The sequence below is a fragment of the Numenius arquata genome, chromosome 2, assembly GCF_964106895.1.
Source record: "Numenius arquata chromosome 2, bNumArq3.hap1.1, whole genome shotgun sequence".
NCBI lineage: Eukaryota > Metazoa > Chordata > Aves > Charadriiformes > Scolopacidae > Numenius > Numenius arquata.
In genome coordinates this window covers 12,394,859-12,413,174 of record NC_133577.1, presented here as the reverse complement: position 1 = coordinate 12,413,174, position 18,316 = coordinate 12,394,859, and the positions used below count along the sequence as shown (strand labels likewise).

General features: G+C 46.5%; 2 protein-coding genes across 4 annotated transcripts in view; both read left to right on the top strand.

Annotated features, from left to right (window-relative positions):
• Positions 1-6,594, top strand: part of PLEKHG1 (pleckstrin homology and RhoGEF domain containing G1) — a 53,565-nt gene extending 46,971 nt beyond the window's left edge. For 2 of the 3 annotated variants that reach the window (XM_074168319.1, XM_074168320.1), the window contains 2 exons: positions 954-2,619; positions 3,597-6,594. In XM_074168319.1, coding sequence (XP_074024420.1) covers positions 954-2,619; positions 3,597-4,699 — 2,769 coding nt within the window. In that variant the 3' untranslated portion in view covers positions 4,700-6,594. Of the gene's footprint in view, positions 1-6; positions 124-944; positions 2,620-3,596 lie in introns of all 3 variants that reach the window. The other variant, XM_074168318.1, reaches the window with a different exon arrangement.
• Positions 6,595-7,042: 448 nt separating this feature from the next.
• The window catches only part of MTHFD1L (methylenetetrahydrofolate dehydrogenase (NADP+ dependent) 1 like), a 158,100-nt gene continuing 146,826 nt past the window's right edge, over positions 7,043-18,316 (top strand). Inside the window, exons 1-7 of the mRNA XM_074144426.1 lie at positions 7,043-7,176; positions 8,374-8,458; positions 12,117-12,167; positions 12,245-12,298; positions 14,859-14,983; positions 16,097-16,197; positions 17,061-17,185. Coding sequence (XP_074000527.1) covers positions 7,046-7,176; positions 8,374-8,458; positions 12,117-12,167; positions 12,245-12,298; positions 14,859-14,983; positions 16,097-16,197; positions 17,061-17,185 — 672 coding nt within the window. The 5' untranslated portion in view covers positions 7,043-7,045. The remainder of the gene's footprint in view (positions 7,177-8,373; positions 8,459-12,116; positions 12,168-12,244; positions 12,299-14,858; positions 14,984-16,096; positions 16,198-17,060; positions 17,186-18,316) is intronic.

The following is an 18,316-nucleotide window of genomic DNA, read 5'->3' as shown; positions in this document are numbered from 1 at the left end:
TTATAGGCAGTGAAGCAAAACTCACTGCAGAAATCAAAAGGGGGAAGAAAAAGACTTAACAGTCAAGCTGCTGAAAATGTTGAAAAACGGAGAAGTGTTAATCTCAACAAGTGTGAAACGCAGGTATATATTTTTTTTACTTCTATTTTGCTATGCATCATAGATATGTCAAAGAAATTTGTGGTTTTCCTAGATAGATAAGTCATCTTCTGTTTATGTCATGTATTAATCGTCATATCATTGAAATATTCATCTGTATGATGAAAAACTATTCTTTTTGGGGCCGGGGAAAAAAACAACCAACCAAAACAATCAGCATTAACTTGAGCCAAAAAGAATTATCCTCCTCTCTCTTTCCTAACCTGTGGCCAGGGACATCTGCAGTATTCTTCATGTTAGCATTAGCAGGCATGTGGCCTTGCTGTAAATTAGATCTGCTAACTGAGCTGGATGGAAACTTGCTCTGAAAAGACAATTAAATTTTCAGTGGCATGTGCTAGAGAGCATAACATACCTTTCTGCTAGGGCTATAGGTAAGGGGAAAGGGAGGAGAACAAAACTTTTGGCAGAAGCCCAGAGTCAGATTAGCTTAATCCAATTGTGAAACTGCAGAGTTAGCATAAAAGGTTTAATCGAACCCCTGCCAAACAAATATGCCTTTAATTACTCAGGTGTTTGCATGAACCAGTGTCTTGTATTTGAAGTAACATGTTACTAAATGCCAAGAGTGAACTCTGAGCCGTGGTAAGGATTAGGAGGCAAAGTAGTCTGGCATTGCCACCTCGGCTCCCTGGCTCTTAGCGAGGAGCCTGCTCACCCTGCCCATCTCCACCTGACTCCGTGCTGCAGGACACCCTGGTGCTACAGCAGCTGTGAACAGAGGGAATCGCTGTATTATTGCAGGGGACAGGCTAACGTTACCTCTGTATTTCCAATCTCCACAGAGCTCCAAGGACCCATCAGATGAAGAGTCAACCCAGTTGAATACCGATCTTCCATTTTCCTGTGCAGCCAGACAGCCACAGTTGCCTAGACAATTCAGCACACCCCAGAGCAACGCACTAATCATGAATATCCTGGGGGGAAGTACCTCTGTCAGGAACATCTGGACTGACCATCAGATCAGGCAGGCATTGTTTCCCAGCCGGCGTCCACCTTATGAGAATGAAGATGACGAAGATGATTACCAGATGTTTGTGCCATCGATGTCTACATCCAATGCTAGTTCAGCTGTCGGTGGAGAAAGGAGGGGTTCTTCTGGGCGTCCATGCAGCTGGCACTTGGGGGTGGTGCATCAAGACGAGACTTCCAGCCCCACTCGTCACAAAATTGTTAGGCGGGCCAGTAGTGCTGGTGAGAGTAACATGTGTCCAGCCAGCGCAAGGTATAAAATCGGGGAGCGCAGTTCTCGAAGGGAAGCGAAGAGAGCTGAGGTGAGCAGTATGAATGCGTATCCCGAATCTTCAGAGGAGCTGACCATCGATGACATCGAACATGTTTATGATAATATAAGCTACGAAGACTTAAAGCTGATGGGTCTGACAAGAAGGGAGGAGACAGACCGTGGTCCCCAGAGATCTGCTAGAGACTCTCTCTACGAGGCTGAAAACAAAAGCAGTTTAGATTCACCCTCCAAAAAGAGGACAGCAGATCAAAACATGGCCTCCATTCATGCTAGTAGGGATGAGATACTACTCAGTAGAGAAGCACCTGCTTCAAGTTTGGATGAACTCAGGATCGTTGAAGACAACATCTATGACACCATAGCACTTCCAGAAACGCCACTATTGAATTTTAAATGTGACCCCTTAAAATACTCTAAAAGGCGGAGCTTTCTGAGCCTGGAAAAAGACTTTGCGTGCTGTGACAATCTACGGCAGTTTGTTTCTGAAGAGAGTCTCCAGTTCAGTGAAGATGAAAGTCCTTACCACCGTGTTCCTGTCGACAATGACTATTTGAGCTTGGTAGACAGCTCCTCCAACTCAGATTCACTCTCCCACAAGTCTGCAGCAGATAAACTCTCGGAGGAAGTAGATGAGATTTGGAATGACCTGGAGAACTATATCAAGAAGAACGAGGAAAAGACAAGAGACCGTCTCCTTGCAGCCTTTCCTGTTTGTAAAGATGATATGCAGGAAAGGTTGCATGCTGGTAGTACGCCTGAACTGAGTAAAGATGTAGAGTACTCACTGTCTACTCTCTCTCTGCCAGAAACTCCTATTTTCCCTAAAACCGTGAAGCCCAGGGCTGCCACCTTCAGCGAGGCTAATCTCAGGCTCGAAGACACTGCACAATGCAAGGAGAACTCTTTTATGAGTCTGAACAGATCTTCCTTCTCCAGTGAGATGCCTTTTGTAGATAGCCCATATGAATCTGCCAATAGTGTTCTCTCCAATGTGCACACAGAGGGCATGGAAAATGACTTGACTGCTGCGGATAAAACAAAGAACAGAGTTTTTATGATGGCGAGGCAGTACAGCCAAAAAATTAAGAAGGCTAACCAGCTTTTGAAAGTTAAAAGTCCAGAGCAGGAACAGCCAACTAGCAGACAACAGAAGCTGAAGCACAAAGATCTTGCTGCCATTCTGGAGGAGAAGAAACAAGGTGGTCCTGCTATTGGTATGTCAAAAAGGTTTCTATACAGATACATTTCTTTAGTAACTTCCAACTGAATTTGTCTGAATTGGAAGATTATGAACTTTCCCCACCTTACTGATTGAGTATCGTTATCGCTTTTTCTGCGTTAACTGCTGAAATGAGCTTTCTGTTACTGCTTCTAATATGAATAGTCCTTTATAAGGCAATAAATTTGTGTTGTTACTTGATAAAACTGGGAATAAATAGTGGGGTAGTGTCTGGAAAGATCAGTTCAGCTTAGGCTGGAAATAGAACTTATGCCTGAAGCACTGTTGGCCTCTTTACAGAAATACAGTTATTTCCTTTAATAGTGTGATCTTCAGAGTTTGACTCAAAAAAGGTGCGTTTTTAGGTATGTTGACCTTCTAACAGGTCACGTAGGTTTGCTCAGGTACCATCTACATCACATTTATAAGCATAAGGAATGGGGTCAGATAAGAAAGAGCTGGTGTTCGTGCTCTTTCTAATGAATATGCAAAGTCGTGGATATGCAGCAGCTTTGGAACTATTTTTGTCCGCAGTCAGTTGAAGCAAATTGGAGACATGGAGCCAGCGGACTCCATGGACTACAGTGCCGTTCGTGCCTTCTTGTGTTATTTATAAATAAGTCCCTAAATATCTTATTTACCAGACGGCTTTCAGAATGTTCTTTGCCATTTTAACATGAAACAAGCGGTGTATTATTTGAACCGTGTGCTACATTGTGTCCTGCACGACTCCTCACTGTTGCAGGACATTTTATGCTTCTTTTTTTTTCAATGCAGTGTACTGAAATGCGTTGCAATGCACGGCTCTTCCAGCCTCTGTTCTTTCATGTTACTTTGTTGAGGATGAAGATGCTGACATGGCTGTAAACTTTTCTCTTGGCCAATACAAAGCTTTGGGGGATTTTTAATTTTTCATGCAATCATTCGAATGGATTGCTTGCCTCTACTAAGTTAATTCTCTCTCCTTCCTAGGTGCCAGAATAGCTGAATATTCCCAGCTTTATGACCAAATCGTCTTTAGAGAAAGTACACCCAAGGTCCAAAAGGAAGGTTGGGCCACCCCTCAGGAGCCATCAGCCGGGAGGTTTTCCACGCCCGTGGCTGCGTCTCCTCCCCGTTCCCAGGCTACCAGTGAGTGCTCAAAAGCAGAGGACTGGCTTTTGCATTCTACGTACAGTAACGGCGAGCTGGCCGACTTCTCCCCGTGGCCTGAATCTCAAGACCCAAAGGCCAAGAGCTCCTATACAGAAGCTGGTACAAAAAGCAATTCGAGGCAGTTGCCATCAGCTGGCTCGGTGCCTTCCCTTCAGATCTCTAACCGCTTGCATGTCCCGGCACAGAGGTGGAGCACCATTATAAGCCAACCGAACAAAGAAAATTTACATCAAGATCACATCTATAACTCCCTCGGGAGAAGAGTAAGCAATGTAAAACCACAGGCCTACAGCAGGTCACAGTCGTCTTCCTCAATTGTGGTCAACAGGTCGGGAGAAGCGATCGTGTATCCCAATGAAATGGACAAGAAGAAGCTCCATTTGAATAGGAACTTCCGATTCAACAGCCATCAAACGCCGGGCGTTGCTTTGGGATGTACAGGGCTTGATACGAGAAAGCAGATCCCTGAAAACTGTTCAGATATGATTCTGCAGGATTCTCAAAAGGTCCTGAGAGTGAACAGGGCCTCCCCTCTGACGGCACAGATGGCCACTCAGAACTATTTTTCTAATTTCAAAGATACTGAAGAAGGAGAAGGGGATGATGATGACTATGTTGAAATAAAGTCCGAAGATGAGGGGTCCGACTTGGAGACCTCTCAGAACGAAACAAGGAAATCGGATCCTAAGCTGCGTAACGCAGACGCTGCTCCTTCTGAAACGCTCTGCGGCAAAACTGTCTCTTGTACTCCTGCAAAGTCCACCAGCAGCAAACACGCACTGACCCCCTATCTGTCTGCGTATAGCGATTCAGATAAACTGAACGACTACCTGTGGAGAGTACCCTCTCCTAATCAGCAGAATATTGTCCAGTCTCTAAGGGAAAAGTTTCAGTGTCTCAGTTCAAGTAGCTTTGCTTGATGCTTTTAGTAATTTCTAGCTGTACTGCCTTATCATGACAGAGTATATCCTAGGACAATCAGTACTGGCATCATTTATTTCTGTAATATTACACAGTCAGCCATTGTATCTCAGTAATATTGTAAATAGATGTGAAATGTATCTTCTTTTAAAATGGTTTAGAATCCTGGAAGTGAAAAAGGCCACATGTGCACTGTGTCTGGGGTCTCGCTCCATAGTGCAGGTGGACTTCTCATCTCCTCTTCAACCTCTGCATCTCTTCCCTTGTTAGGTGTGATACCTTCTGATTCTTACCATTGAACCAGGTGTGCTGCCATTTGATTTGTAAACCATTTTATCGTGTGGAAACCTTAGCATTTGGACTTTCGAGTTGGTGACCGGTGTTCTGTGTCCAAAATACCCACATGATTACTCTGGTTACATGCGGGAGCATTTATCTGAGCAGCCGCTCCTGTGACTGCAGATTTCTGAGCAGGGTTCTGGTAATTACACCAACACACTATGTGTGCAGTTGCACATACTTTTTGCACATTACTTTTCGACAGACAGATTCGAAGTGTGTGGGACCAATGCATACGCTCCGTTACTTTAGAACAGGCTTCTTATGTTTTAAACAAATCCAGTCCTAGTGCTTGGCAGGGATGCCAGGCTGACAGCTCTGTGTCTGAAGCCTCTTCTGCTTTCTGTAACTGCACAGTAGGCAGAGGATGGGCAGCGGCAGATTTTTATGTGAATCTGTGGATGTGACACAGTCCTTGCCTGGAGGAAGTTTTGGGCAATAGAAGGGGAGCTCTGCTGCTTTTGAAAATGGCTAGACTGAGTTTGGTACCTCCAAGGATGGTGGTGGTTGTGAGAGGCAAAATCTGAGTATCTTGTAGCTCAGAGCCCAGCAGTGGAAAGCCACTGGGTGTGAATTTGTCAGGTAGCTGTGTGTTATACACAGTGGCCTGCTATGTACTCATTCGAGCCCCAAAGTCAGTAAGCCCAAGAGAGAATGGGGCTTGGCCAGATGCTTGGGTGAAGTATCAATCATGTGGCACGTTTGGCCCATAGGCTGTTTCAGCGACAAGCTGCCTTCCCCAGGGAGTGTATCTCCTGCAGTAGGAAATGATCTTTCCTGGCAGAGAGAGGCAAAATACGCATTTTCTAAACCAGCCAGGGCTGAGCTGAATCCAATTTATGTACAATCAAAGTAGCTTAAAAATGAGAAAACATTCCATTCTTTTGCAAATAACGTGTAGAATAAATGCTGCCATTTACAACAAGAACAGGCTTTCCAATACGCTGCACATTTACTCCCCTTCGTCATCTCCGTTGCACAGCCTTGGATTCTGTTACTTGAAACCATTGTACCTAAAGGAAAGCCTAAATATATCTACACCAATCATCTTGTGTGACTGTTGCTCTTTTTTGGTGCTTAAATTCTTCAGATTACGTGGATAAAGCCAGTACCGAGTTAAACATATCACTAATTAGAGGAGTTTAATTGAAATGCTATTTTTACTCATCACGTATCACTCCCCTCAGCTGCAGAGCACTGTACTTCCAGCACAGCCGTCTATTTTACCGCAGGAAAACCTGAAGTTATCAATGTACAGCTAATTACTTGTAGACTTAAAGAGTTAAGGACTTGAATTTGTTAGAAGGGATTAAATTATTTACCGCACGTTATCTTACATGGGCTGGAAGTTGTTATCGGGAGGGCTGGTGGGTCGTGGTACCGACTAGCTCGTACCAGGGGGATACTGGTTACAGTAGGACCCGCGTCTATCGAAGTAAAACCCGACTGAGAAATAATGTTGTACATATTTAAGATGCCGTAGCGGAGCCCGTATTTATTTAATATAGCTTGTAAAGTATTGTAAATATTGAATAGAAAGGTAAATCTGTGCTTTACCCGCGCACGTCTAGATTTGTTTAAACGGCTGGGGTGTGTGTGTGTGTGTGTGTGGTGTTTAACTCGCATCTCATGCAATCGGTGGAGTTGGGGGGGGGGGGGGGAGGAAGGGGCGGGGGGGAAACAAACCCCAAACAAACAGAAAAAGGGACTTCTGTTAGCGTGTAACTTCTCCCAGGGACCATTTCATACTATTTTTAATAAACGTTGAGTATACAAAGCCTTCCGGTTCCGTGTGTGTGTGTGGTGTGTGTGTGTGTGATGATGGTTGGGGGGGTGATTTGGGGTGGTTTTTCCCCCCCTCGCAGGCAAGCGGATGCGAAAGGGGCGGGGGCAGTGGAGAGACACGCCCACCAATCGGGCCACGCCCCCCCCCCCGTTCGGCCACGCCCCCCCCGGTCCGTGCGCGGCGCTGCCGCCGGCGCCTGAGGAAGGAGCGGGCTGGCGGGATGAGGACGGCGGCGCTGCGGCGCTGCCTGGCCTCGGCCTTGCTCCCGGTCCCGGTGCTCCCCGCCGGGCTGCTGCCGAGCCGCGGGCTGTGCGGGGGGCAGCGCGGGGGCGGCGCGGCGGCGGCAGCGCGGTAAGAAACGCACGTGGGGAGGCGGCAGCGGCTGATGCAATCTTGGGGGGGGGGGGGGGGAAGTGGGTTTTGGGGGGTTGGGGGGGGATGATGTTGCCTCGGTGGGTGCGTTAGGTTGGTTTTTCTTGGGGGGTGTGTGTGATGGCCCAGCAGGGAGGGGAGGCGACCTCGTGCTAAAATGTGTCCCCCCCCATCTCCTCCCCCCCCGCCCATCCTTCTCGCGTGGCGTGGCTTTGGTGTCACGGCGTTTCGAGGGGCAGCAGAGCGGGCGTTACGTGGCGGGGGCTCAGGTGAGGCTGCGCATGGAGGTGTGCGTGGAAAACGTGTCGTGTGTGTCCTCCCCCCTCGCCTTCCCCCCCCTCCCCACCCCTTTTCCTCCCCCCCCCTCCCCCCCCCCCTTTCCTCCCCCCCCCCCTTCCCGGTCCGTTCAACCCCAGCCGGCACAGCCTGTCTGCCGCGGCATTGACCTGAATTGGTCATTGGCTTCTGCGAGGGGGTGGTTTCGTGGTGGCAAAACACGGCTCTAGGTTGTGTTTTCCTCCTGTCTTCCCTGCTGGTGGGGGACAGACGGAGCGACAGGCATCTTTCCGGGGTCTCCTCCTCCCGTCGCTGGGTGAGTGTCGCCTGTACGTGCAGAAGGTGACAGAGGAGAGCCGGCGGCCAGAAGATTTTTCCAGTGCCTGGCTGCCACCGGTTTTTCCAAGAAGCGGCGCGGCAAACAGAGCTCCTCTGTCTCCCCGCGGGTTGGAACAGCGTCCAGGAGAAGTGGCGGGGTTGCTGCCGTTCGGGCGGGTGATGCCCGTGCGAAGCTGTGGCGGCCCCGGGTGTAAAGGCCTCTGCGCCTGTCACCGCATGGTGTGGGCACGAAGGACCCACCGAGGGCTTGGGGTGCTTCCCGCGGTGGGGCTGGGCAAAACTTTTTATGAGTTGGCATAGGCTAGCTATAAAGTTTTGGGCATGTCAGAGCAATGACACGCATAGCTATAAAACAGGTATTTTGGTCTGTTAAGGTTTTCTGTGCCAGCCTGCTGGATGCCAGCCTTCGCAGTTTACATCCACGAGTAATTTTGGTGATTAAAAGCATATGCGCCTAAGCATTTTTTCATAATGCTGGCTAACTTAAGTTTTTCCATGTTGCTGACTGGTGCTAGAAAGGTTTATTTGGTTAAAATTTTGCCTGTTATTATTGTGTTGCAGCAAAATCACCGAGAAAGCGAAGAAATCCTTGGCCTCTCTTAAGAGGGAAAACCCTCGGCTTGAGCCGACGCTTGCCATTATTCAGGTAAGGTGTGGCTGGGGGCTCGCTGCCTGCGAGAGCTCCCCGGCGGTCCCCTCGCTTGTCTGAGACCTCAGAAGCACAGTGGTGCAGAAAGTAATCTTTATTCAAGCAAAGCGTCAGGAGGAGGTGATCCCACCAGGCTGTGGGTCGAGGGAGGAAGCTCGGTCTCATAAGCCCTTCTGAAACAGCCACGGCAAACTTCAGGCCGTGGGAACGGTTTGCAAAGGAAGGGAATGATTTTATCCCTTCCTCCCTTTGCTAACACGGTCTTCCCCGTTGTAAGTACAGATAACCTTGCCTTTTCTCACCGGTTGTCTGCGTTGATTGACGTCCTTAAGTTAAAGCAGTTGTCCTCAACCTTTATTTAGTTGAAGCGTTTGTTGCAGTCCTGAAAAAAGGGTTTACGTGCCTGAAAATGTGGGCCTCTCTTCGCTTCCCACCCCTGGAATAACATTGCCAGGGTGAAGGAAAAACCCTGCTGCTTCCTGCCAGCCCTGTTGCCTTTGGGCAGCTGGAGCTTATGACTGCCTTGCTGCCGTCCTAAGGAAAGGAAAATCGCACTGAAAACTCCCAGGCAGCTCAAAAAGGCCTGTATGGAATAAATGCTCCGTGTAAAATGTCAGTATCCTTTAGAAGCAGCGGCGCTTTTTAAGGTGAAGCAGTCTCCTAGCAATTGAGAGCTGTTGTTTGACTAACACTGGGAAGAGCTTTCCTTCCCATCCCGCTGGTGCTGCCGTCTTTGAGAGAATGGGCAATCAAACGCGTAGATGAAGATTGCTATCCCTGCAAAGCTGGGAGATGTTCCTTTTTAGATTTCTTAAGGTTTCTAGGCTAAGAAACTCGGGATCTTTGTCATTCAGAGTGGGACCCAGAACCGTGCAGGCAATAGTGGTTTTGTCCTGTTTCCTAGGATGGTGGTGTTGATTTTGGGTGGTGTTGATTTTGAGTAGGGGCACGCTGAATCTCGGACCCAGGAGGTTTTAATTTTTAAAACCTAACTGTAGATATTTTTTAAGTACTAATACTGAATCTAAGAAATTAGTTCGGTAGGTCTTCTGGTGAGACTGACTGAACAAGCTCTCCCGTCTTTTACCCTCCCTGGTGGTCTATGTTTTCAAGTAGCCCTTTAAGGCTGTAAGTTTGAGGACTGCTAGACAAACAGTGACCCGTCTTCTTGGTGACCTGTTGCTTCTCACTCCTCTCTTATCTCCATCCAGTTGCACCCTGAGCTGGAGTGGGGCAGTGATCCAATCCACCCTGGGCTGGAGGGGTCTGGAGGGGCTTCCTTTCAGCCACATGAGTCCCCAAGTCTGGTTTTCTGCAGGGTCACGTGAGCATTTTATGCTGGCACAAGGGAAGGGACATTGTTAAGGGTGGGAGAGAGCATTGTGTGAGGAGGGGGAGGAGGTTTCTGCTCACTTGTAATATCAATTGAGATGCATCTACGTCTGTGTTTTGGTTTTGATCATGGTTGTGCTTTAAACGAATGTTCCTCTTGTCCCTGTTTACCCCACTTGGTTTGCATCATGAGGTGGCTGTAGGAACATGTGGCCTAGATCCTTCTGGATGAAATTCATCCAGACGATGTTCTCCAGCGGTCAGTCACCCCTAGCTCTAGTCTGGTTCTAAGGACTGAAGCAGAACTCATTTTAAACATGTATTTGTTGGTATGAAGAAGACTTGTTTTAGTCTACAGGTGCTCTTGTGATGCACTGCTCTGCTGGGTATCGTGGACAGAGCCTTAAGGTTCGTGCTGGTCTCCATGTGCCACGTTGCACCCGGAGGAGCAGAGGGAGGGCAGTGAAATGGTCTCCTTTGCCAGTCAGTCATGGGTAACAGCAGTCGGCGTAACGTGTCGCCACCTCTGCAGCAGTACTGGGAATGAGGAATTGCAGACCGAGCCCACCCTGGAATGGGTTTAGATGTGTTCTTTTCCTCTTGAGCCATCTGAACCTGAATTGATACCGAGATTGATACCCGTGTTGCTTGTTATCCTTGTTCAACCTTGGTTGGAGATGCACAACAGCAAAAAATGATTGGTGGTGGATGTTGCTTAATTTTGTTGAAGCTGAAAACTAATCACAGTGACAGGATCTGTTCAGCAGTGGAGCTGTTGCCCTGCAAAGCTCGGTGAAGCACTGCCGGCTCCCCTGCCCCCCCTGCCCTGCCCCACGGGGCTGCAGGAATTGGGGGGGACATTGCAGGGGACAGTGTAGTGCTGCCAGCAGCTCCATCCCAGTTAAACGTCTCGAGCAGTCCTGGTGGTTACGTGTCAGTGTGGGGATACGGTTCCCCATGTGCTGGCACAGGGGAGCAGCTGCTGGGCTGTCCTTAGTCCCGTCTCTTCTTCCCTCACCGCAGTGTGGGCTCCATATGTGTTCTCAATGGAGCAGCCTCCGTGCTGCCCCTCGCCCCCAGCTGCCGGATTTGGGGAGTGGGACACCAGTTGTGCGGTGCCAGAGATGCAGCAGTGCTGGGCTGGGGGAGGGAGCCAGGAATGGGGGACAAGCTCTCACCCCTGCTCAGGAGCTGCCACTCTTCCTGCAGCCTGTCCTTTTAAAATGCTCTTTTTTTTTTTTTTTTTTCATTGGCAGCGGTTTTGAACCATTTGGGATTAACGGGTTGGTAAGTTGTTACGGGCTTGAGCTGAAATCGTTTTGGGTGACGCTAGGGACAGTCGAAGCCAGTGCTGGCAGCTGCCACGAGGTGAGCGGCTCGACTCCAACGGGAAGTCACTGGCACTGAGTCTTGTGGAAAAAGCGATGTAGAATGAGTTAATGAAATTATAACGCACCCTTTTAAAATTATTTACTTCTGTCCTGCTGTCTGGGTTGGAAGACAGGTTTTAATATAATCATATAACTGTGAGAAGTGTTTTATTCATTTTGTTATGAAGCCGCTAACGCTTCTGAGGGTGGAACCCTCGCTGATCTGTTGCTAGGAGGTTTCTAGTTCTGGATATTGAATTTTCAGTTTAATTGTTACAATATATGAAAATATTTGAAGGACCTCCTGAGATTCAAGAGTGAATTGAAGAGTACAATTCAACTGTCATTATTATGGTTAAATATCGTAATATAAACGGTGCGTATAGCTGTAGAAACCTCAGGGAGGAGGACTCCTGGGTGAGGTGGTCTCCCAGGTAAATCTGCCCAGGGGACACTTCTGTCCTAGCTCAGATGCCTGCTGGCAATTGGGATGAACTGACAGAACTCAGTGTAATATACGATGATAGGGATTTGCCTCAGTTTTGATGGTAAGGCAAACCAGTGTTGTTAGGTGATACGGGAACGCTGCAGGAGACACTAGTATTGCTGTTGCCTTCTTCATCCTTGTTACGTGGCTGGATGGAGAACGATGTTTTCAGGTACAGACTGGCACCTTTCATAAATGGTGAACTTACATTAAGAAAGTGGCCACTCTTGTCTAAAAGCCAGGCAGGTATCAACACATGCTTAAACTAATCAAGCCAAAATAAATTCACTGGATGGCCTTCCGCTTCTTTCTTAGAATTGCTAGGCTTTTTATTTGTTTGACTGCTAGTAGACACAAACATCCTTACTGTGTTTCTTGCATAGGCCTGTGCATTAGTGCACTCACATTTTTTTTAATGTAAATTTATTATTTTAAAACTTTTTTTTTTCCTGTTTTGTTCCCCAAGGCACATAATGATCACTTCATTCAAGAAACAAACAAGAACTTTGCCAAAGAGGTAAGCTTTAGCCAGTACACTTGTTATTAATCAGAAGCTGCTTGCCTTTGGTAATTATACCGATTTTCTTTTGGCAGGTTGGTCTGCGTGTTATTCACATCTGTCTCCCTGAAGGCAGCAGCAAGGATGAGGTAACTGCAGTACCCGAAGGACTCTTCCTTTTTCGCTTTTGCCATAAACCTATCTTTATTGCTGACTTTGAACTGGTCTCTATTAATGCAAATTAGAGTTGGGGCTCCCTTAGTTGAAGTAGCAAGTGTTATCCCCCTATTGGCAAGCGTGGGAATAAAGAGAATTAAGAGGCTTGTCTGCTGTCCCCTGGGAAGCTGAGGCAGAATCAGCAGAGTAATGTTTTTGTTGCCATGTCAGGTGTTTAACTGCAGCGTCCCCTCATACCGTCAGGGGTATCCTGTCTCCTACAGTTGCTCCTGTGACTGCACTTGATTCTAGCCCAAGTTATTCAGGGAAATTAATGGATTTAGGGGAGGAGGGGGTTGAATTTATTTGCCTGTTTATTGATCTTGTAATGTTTAAAGTATACATTAAAAAAAGCATCTGCCCCGAATCCCTAGAGGGCTGAATTCTTACCTTGTCAAAGGCATTAGGTTGGAGGCGCAGCGCAAGTATCAAGTATGTTTTAAATATAGCAAACGGTATTAAGATACATGGTCCTGAGGCATCTGAAAGTAAAAACGGAAAAGGAATGTGTGGTAAAAGATGCCGCTGTTCCCAGCTGGCCTCCTTGTGCTTGGCCAGTTTGGAAATCCTGCAGGCGTGTGGGTTTTGTGTACTGTTTTGTTTTCAGTACACTTTGTTTTTAAAATGTTAGTGGCTTGCAGTGTAATCTTGAGAACAGATATAGTGAGAGGAGCTTATTGTGAAGAATTTTAGGAGTCCAGTAGTCAGCTACCCACTTAAGAAGGGCAGGCTTTTGAAATGAAGATCAAATACACTTTGCTGTCAGTAAATGTGTTTTATCTGCTGAGTAACACAGTAGGAAATAGGTAAAATACAGTGACTGCGCAGCAGTAGTTGCTGTTACTTTGAAGTAATATCTTAGGAAGTGGCTGAGCTGTGTACGTAAAGAGAAAAGCAGGGTATTTTTGTTATTTGAAGAAAGTTACTTTCAATAAAGTTCATAACGGTGTGCTGACTCTCCTGCTTGCTCGCTATGACAAAGGTGGTTTTTTCATCTGTTAAAATCCACATGCCGGCTTGCATTCCCTGATTTGGGAAGGTGGGAGGGATTTCAGTACCATGCATTTCTTGGTTCTGCCATAACTGCCTCTACAGAGTAAAGGCAATTTAATACAAGATTGCTTATGCCCTGCATGAGCTGTATTTTAAATGCTGTGATGATGGAAAGCTGAATTCAAGTAACATGCAATGAAAATGGAAAACTGAGTTATTTTCCCAGGAAGCAGGAATATAGTTCAAAGTTCATTCAATTCAGGCTGTTTATGAGCTGTGTTTCCTTTAGTTACTGTGTTGGCCTCAACATTTGGTAGCATCTCAGAATTTTTTTAAGCAAAATGTGGATGTTTTCATATCCATGTTCTAGTGTGTACGCTCATCCTTTTTTTTTCTGTTAGAATGTATACCAGTCCTATTGCTGTCAAATGGCACAGGGTCTTAATATATATGCCTGTTTCTGTCTCAGAAGTCAGCAAACTAAAGGGGCAGTGACATGCTTGTATAATCTTTGTTAACATGGAAGTAGCACGCTCTCTTGGTTCAGAGTTGCAGACAGTCTAACCCCTTCCAGACTCCCCTAGCTTAATGTTGATTGCAGCATATCAGCTGTTCGGGCAATAGAGTTCACTGCTATATTGAATAGCTTACATGAAAAGCATTTTAGGAAGGCATAGTATTAGCGAATGAAAAGAAAAACTTATCTTAATTTTCTCTTGGATATTAATCAAATTATACAACTTTGTGGTGATTGCACACTGATTTTATTTATATGATGGAAAGACGTGCTGACATGACATTTCTCACATGAGCAAATTTCAGCATGTTTTATTCCATTGCATTCTTTATGGTCACAGCATAAGAGCATATATCCCTCTGGATCAGTGTTGCACTTCACAGATGACGCAATCAAGGGTAGGTAGTGCAGGCTGGGATATCAAATATGACCAATTATAAAGCATTTGAACTCTTATCTGATTCAGTACTTGAAATTCATAAACTTGTGTGCAGTGTCTTTTCAAAATAACAATATATGCTGGTTTAATAAAATGAATTTTCTCTTGTATAATTGGTTTTTCCAGAGTTACAACTTCTTGTCCACGTCCTATGTTGGGACGCGATCCAGTCCTATTTTGAACTATGTTTTAACCAAGGCTTCTTATTTGTAAAAGCGTCTTCTGAAGCCATTACAGTGTCAAGCTTTTGCTGAGATTTGGAATGGGGAAAGACAAAACGCTTTTGGCAGTGTAATATCTCATAATGTACGTTGGCCTTGCAAAGTGTTTAGAATAGAGTCAGGGTGGCTTAATTTGGTAAGCGATGGAACTATAAGCCAAGGAAAGCAGGTTATTGCTTTTTCATTTAGAAGTTGCTGTAATGTGTGAGCGAAGCAAAGGTGGTGTGATAAGGTAGTTTTAAAATATAGGTTTTACCCCCTTCTAATTAGATTGTTCTTTTGTCTGTTGTTCTGATCTTTAATGCTTTTTTTTAACTTCCTAGATTGTCAATGAAATCTTGAGACTTAATGAGGATCCTAATGTGCAGGGCCTTGCCCTTGACCTCCCAGAAAGCTTGTATAGCAGTAAGGTATTAAACGCTGTGAAACCAGAGAAGGATGTGGATGGGTAAGTGAAGCACTGAGAAATAATATTAGCAGACGCAAGGCTGATGGCTCTGTAAAATCAATTTTCCCCTGTGCTTTTCATTAATGGATCCCTCAGTCAATGTGTCTAGCTGTGCTATTGAGCAGTGATAAAAGATGCCGCTGAATCAATGAGGAGCCTTTTGCTGAAGTCATTTTGATCATTATCTTTTTCAGCTTTATATACTGTATATTCAGGACATGGTCTCTTTAAAGCAATCAAAAACGAAGTTCTGATTTATTGATGACACTTAAGGTATTTAAGGTATTTCAGTACTGAACACAACCCTCAAATTTTTCACGAGAAGGACTGATGGAAAAGTTGCAGAGAAGGTTTTAACTTCCTTACAGCACTCTCTCGCGGTGGGCGAGTGGGCTATAATAGTTCGGACCTGTTAGCACAACTTTTCAATCAGTCTAGAGTTGCTCTGCTCTCTGGAGAGACCACTGGCATGATTTCGGTGTCTGGGTTACTATTTTGCTGCTCTTGCAGCCTTTTTGCTCTCAACTGCAGACTGTTGCCCATTTTTTAAAAAAAATTTTTATAGCTCTTTCCTTATTTTTTTTTTTTCACGTTAGGGAAAAAAATCTGAAAGTCTTGCAAATCAGTTATCTTTCCGTTATCTGGAGAACTGGCGATTGACAGAGAATGGAGAATTCAGAGCATCCTTGTGTATGAGAGAACGCAGGGCAGCACAGAAGCACCAGAGTCCCCCCATCAAGCCAGGCTGAGCCCAGAAGGAGGTATTGCCTCCGGCTCAGCGTGGCTCTGGGAGCGCTGGGTGGCTTCCACTGAGGCCACTGGGGTGTTTTTGGCCCAATGTGCCATGGGTGGCCAGTAAAGAGCTCCCTGTGGGCTCTTGTTACTTGTTCGAACTCACAGCTCTCTCTCCTGGCCTCTCTTGAGGCTCCGTGTGTGTGTAACTGGGATGTGGGGTGACACAGGTTAGCCATAGTACATCGCTGTCAAAGGATTTACTTTTATGAGAGGTGTTTGTCCTTGGCGTTAGCTGCTAGCCACGCTACAAGCTTTACTGAGGATTTATGTTACACAAACTCTTGGGTTTTTTTTAATTGCCATATTTTTCCACTGCAGATTGTCCGATGTAAACCTAGGGCGCTTGGTACGCGGCGATGCCTACGACTGTCTAGTTCCTCCTACAGTGTGTGCTGTGATGGAGCTTCTTGAAGATTTAGGTGAGACCTCCTATCATAACGATGACATTGATTTTAGCCTAACTAATTTTCTCAGTTTTAATCCTGACCGAGAGACAAATATAATTTCTCCTTGTTGTGTTTTCTGGTTTGTGTTCTTTTCCCACCTGACATATGTTTGTCTCCTGCTAGTGAGGAACCTCAGTGAGATCTGAATGTAGTATTTGCAGAAGTGGGTTTCAGTTCTACAGATTTTGGAGATTAGGCAGGGATTACCTGCCATTAGCAGCCTTAATCTCACTGAAGCCACCCGAGACATCCGAGTCTTCAAAACCAAAAATACAAACATCACTTAGGGATTTCACTTGGCAAGTTTGATTAGTGTGAACAGTTGGAGAAATCCAAGTCTGCCTGTAAATAACTGCCAAGCAAATCTTTTGGTTTGGGTTGTAATGTGTAAATGCTAACATTGAAATGGCAGATTTAAACAAGTGGCTTTACAGTGTGTGAAGACACTGTTAGTTTAAGGCAGCGTTTCAGGAGTAGTCTCTCTTACAGTGATTCATAGTTGTTGAGACAAGGATTTCTGTAACAGAACTGTAAGCGGGAAGTCAAATGTACTTTGTAACAAATATGAATGAAAGGATTTGTGCAAATAAAATACCAGAAAACCAGAAGAGCTGTATTTGCTTACTTGGATTAGAGAGTCGCCAGGAAGCAATGTAAGACCCGCGGCTGGTGTTACTGCATGGGCTCCGTAAGAGCCACAGGGTCCTGCCCTGAGCCGCTTTGCTGGTTCTTCTGGAGGGCTTTGGGTGGTGGGTGGCCTGCTGAAGCCGGGGAGGTGACGCAGGCGCTCCAGCTCCGTGGCCCAGCAGCTGAATGACTTGCCTTGTGTCCCGCAGGTGGAAAGACGGTGCTGCTGGTGGGCGCCGGCGGGGCGGTGGGGGCTGCCCTGCAGTGCCTGCTGCAGAGGGAGGGAGCGGCGACCATGAGCTGCCGGTGGAAAGCCCCTCAGCTGCGGACCAAGGTGAGTGCTCTGCTGCCTGCCCGGTGCCCGGGGGTCGTCCTGCGTCCCCACCATCCGGGCATCCCTGTCAGCACTGCTTCCCCTCGCTGCCGTTCCCCAGAGGCAGACTCCTCCTCCAGTCGCGGGCGGCACTGGAGCTCGCTGGTACCCAATGTGGGTTACCACCTTTTCTCTTCTCCTTCCTGCTTGCTCAGAAATGGTGCTCGGGCAAACAGGGGCCTCTACCAGAATATTACATAGGTAGCAGCAGCTATTAACAACTTTATTATTTTTACACCGGTAGTTGTGAGAGGAAGAATCCAGAGGTACAACTTCAAACAAATACAATCTTTCCCTTGGCGCGAAACTGATGCACATTTTCTTCCTGTCCTGCGATGCAGTTATCTCCATGAAATTACTTTCATTGAATTTGTGTCTTAAAGGTTCGCAAATGCTGCCTCTTTTGGGACAAGGAGGGTCACAATCTTTATCTTTGAAGAGAACTGTAAAAGGATTCAGAGAAATTCAGGAGCTTTAATCCGAAGGATTTAATTTACATGGTCTTCCTGGTTGCTTCTTGCATAGCTTTCAGAAACAACTTAGAAGTTGATACGATTTCCTGTCAAACTTCCCAGTTTGTTCCTTAGCCCCAAATCTCATAGAAGAGTACAACGGGGAACATGTTGTCCTCTGGGCACATGCAGGGGGGTTCGGATACCGGCTGTGGAAGAGGTGCACGTACCCCAGGGGCTGTTTGCGGGTCGCTGTTGGGGTGAGGTGCAAGGGGACAGCTCGTGTGTTTGATTTGATAGCACATGCCACAAGGTGGCAGCCAATGCAAAATGATAGTATCCAACCTCTGGGCCGGGAAGGCAAGGACAGGAGGAGGAAATGGGTTTAAGCAGCTGTGATAGTTAGAAAGTTCTCTGGCAAACCTGTTTTCGCAGCTGCGGATGTTTTTGTCGGGCTGGTCTCAGCTCTGTGCTTCAAGTGACTGACGGCTCTTAGGAAACAGATGCCCCTCTCGGAGCTGGGAGCACTGTGAACTTAATACTAGCCAGGTCTCGTTCTTTAATTATTTCTCATTGCTTGGGGTTGTGCTGGAGGACTGCTCTGGGCTGGATGGGGCGAGTTACGGGGTGGCCAGAGGTG